Source organism: Monopterus albus, unplaced genomic scaffold (assembly GCF_001952655.1).
Source record: "Monopterus albus unplaced genomic scaffold, M_albus_1.0 scaffold209.1, whole genome shotgun sequence".
NCBI lineage: Eukaryota > Metazoa > Chordata > Actinopteri > Synbranchiformes > Synbranchidae > Monopterus > Monopterus albus.
In genome coordinates this window covers 1,221,096-1,222,574 of record NW_018128089.1, presented here as the reverse complement: position 1 = coordinate 1,222,574, position 1,479 = coordinate 1,221,096, and the positions used below count along the sequence as shown (strand labels likewise).

The 1,479-nt window shown below is 35.9% G+C and overlaps 1 protein-coding gene across 1 annotated transcript in view; it reads right to left on the bottom strand.

Annotated features, from left to right (window-relative positions):
* Positions 1 to 494: 494 nt before the first annotated feature.
* tmem79b (transmembrane protein 79b) overlaps positions 495 to 1,479 on the bottom strand; it is a 4,619-nt gene continuing 3,634 nt past the window's right edge. Inside the window, exon 6 of the mRNA XM_020618706.1 lies at positions 495 to 502. Coding sequence (XP_020474362.1) covers positions 495 to 502 — 8 coding nt within the window. The remainder of the gene's footprint in view (positions 503 to 1,479) is intronic.

The window sequence follows — 1,479 nt, the reverse complement described above, 5'->3', positions numbered from 1 at the left end:
CCAATAAAGCTGATTCTGATTTTAAATTTTGTTAAACTTTTTTTTTTATCTTTTAGTTTAAGTCAGCAGGAGTTTTCCCTGGAGGTCATCTAACACCTCAGCTGGACTCACCTGTCAGGTGTGATTTAATTGTGCTAGATCATGTGATCATTGATGTGTGACCACATGTGTGATCAGTCAGGAAGTGATCAGTGACATCAGTTCAATTTAAACCTCATCAGACTCTTTAACATATAATGTTGATGGTTTTATTTTGAAAGCACACTTGTAATGCTTCCTTTGCACAGGTGTGAGTTTGGTATGTGGTGTCGTCTGTCTGTCAGACTGGTTCAACCTGAAAAAAAAACCGCTGTAGGATCATGTGACTGAAGAACAGTCCGATCAATAACCACCAGACGGATCAGATTGCTGACAGTTCAATAATCAGTCAATACTGAGTGTGGAGTGTTTCTATGTAAAACATATTTTACATATTTGTACAAAAAATAAGATGCTCACTGGCCTGTGAAATGACAATCACATGAGAACTGTTTTAAAGGGGTCAGTTCACCTTAAAGCAACAGTCACGTTTAACTTCATGTTTCTTGGTTAAGGTTAAATGACTAAATCCTGAGAAACACCTGAAGTGAACATGGAAGGTTCGTCAGTGTGGGGTGGACATCTTCCCCAGGTGCTGTTCAGTCACTGTCAAGCTGCAAATCCAAACCAAAGACACCTTATGCTGTACCACTGTTAACAAACTGCTGTAATAAAACCAGTGATAAAATGATCACAGATAATTCAACTCCTCTGTGACACAGTCTGAACATCATCACCGTCATGAAGGAGGATTCACTGCAGCACTGTTGGATCGGACTGATGTAGTTTGTCACAAGGGTTCCTAATAAACTGACTACTGAATGTATAGTTACTAGAATACAAGCTTTCTGTTTTCTTATAGAGGACAAAAGACTTATTCAAATTCCTTAAGAAAACAGCTCCTGGATGCTTAACTAGTTCTAACCTGAGCTCATCAGTCAACTTGTCACCATTAACTTGGATTATTTCCTCCATGGGTAAAATACATCTTAATTTCCTTTGAGAAGCCATTTGCATTTGGTTATTACGTTTTGTTTTGACTGTTTCTGAACCACTGTGGAAATAGGTTTTAAACTTCACTGTGTTTTTAACCTCAACAGTTTAATTGTGCTTTCATCTAGTCTGCTGCTGGGACTTCAATCACCAAACCAGGAAGATGAGTGCAGATGAATTTCATGCTTTTATTGTGAAACTTTGTGTAAAACTTAAAACTAATGTTTTTTTATTCTGATCATCAAATATTTAATGATCACAAAACACATTTTACAAAATAAAATGTTGAAAAATTAACAAACACAGACAGACAAGCAAGTAGTTCAACAATAATTTTTTTGTTTTGTTTTAAAGTTTCAATTCCTAAAATATAAATGTTTTAAAAAAAGTTGATCAGCAGACAGTAAG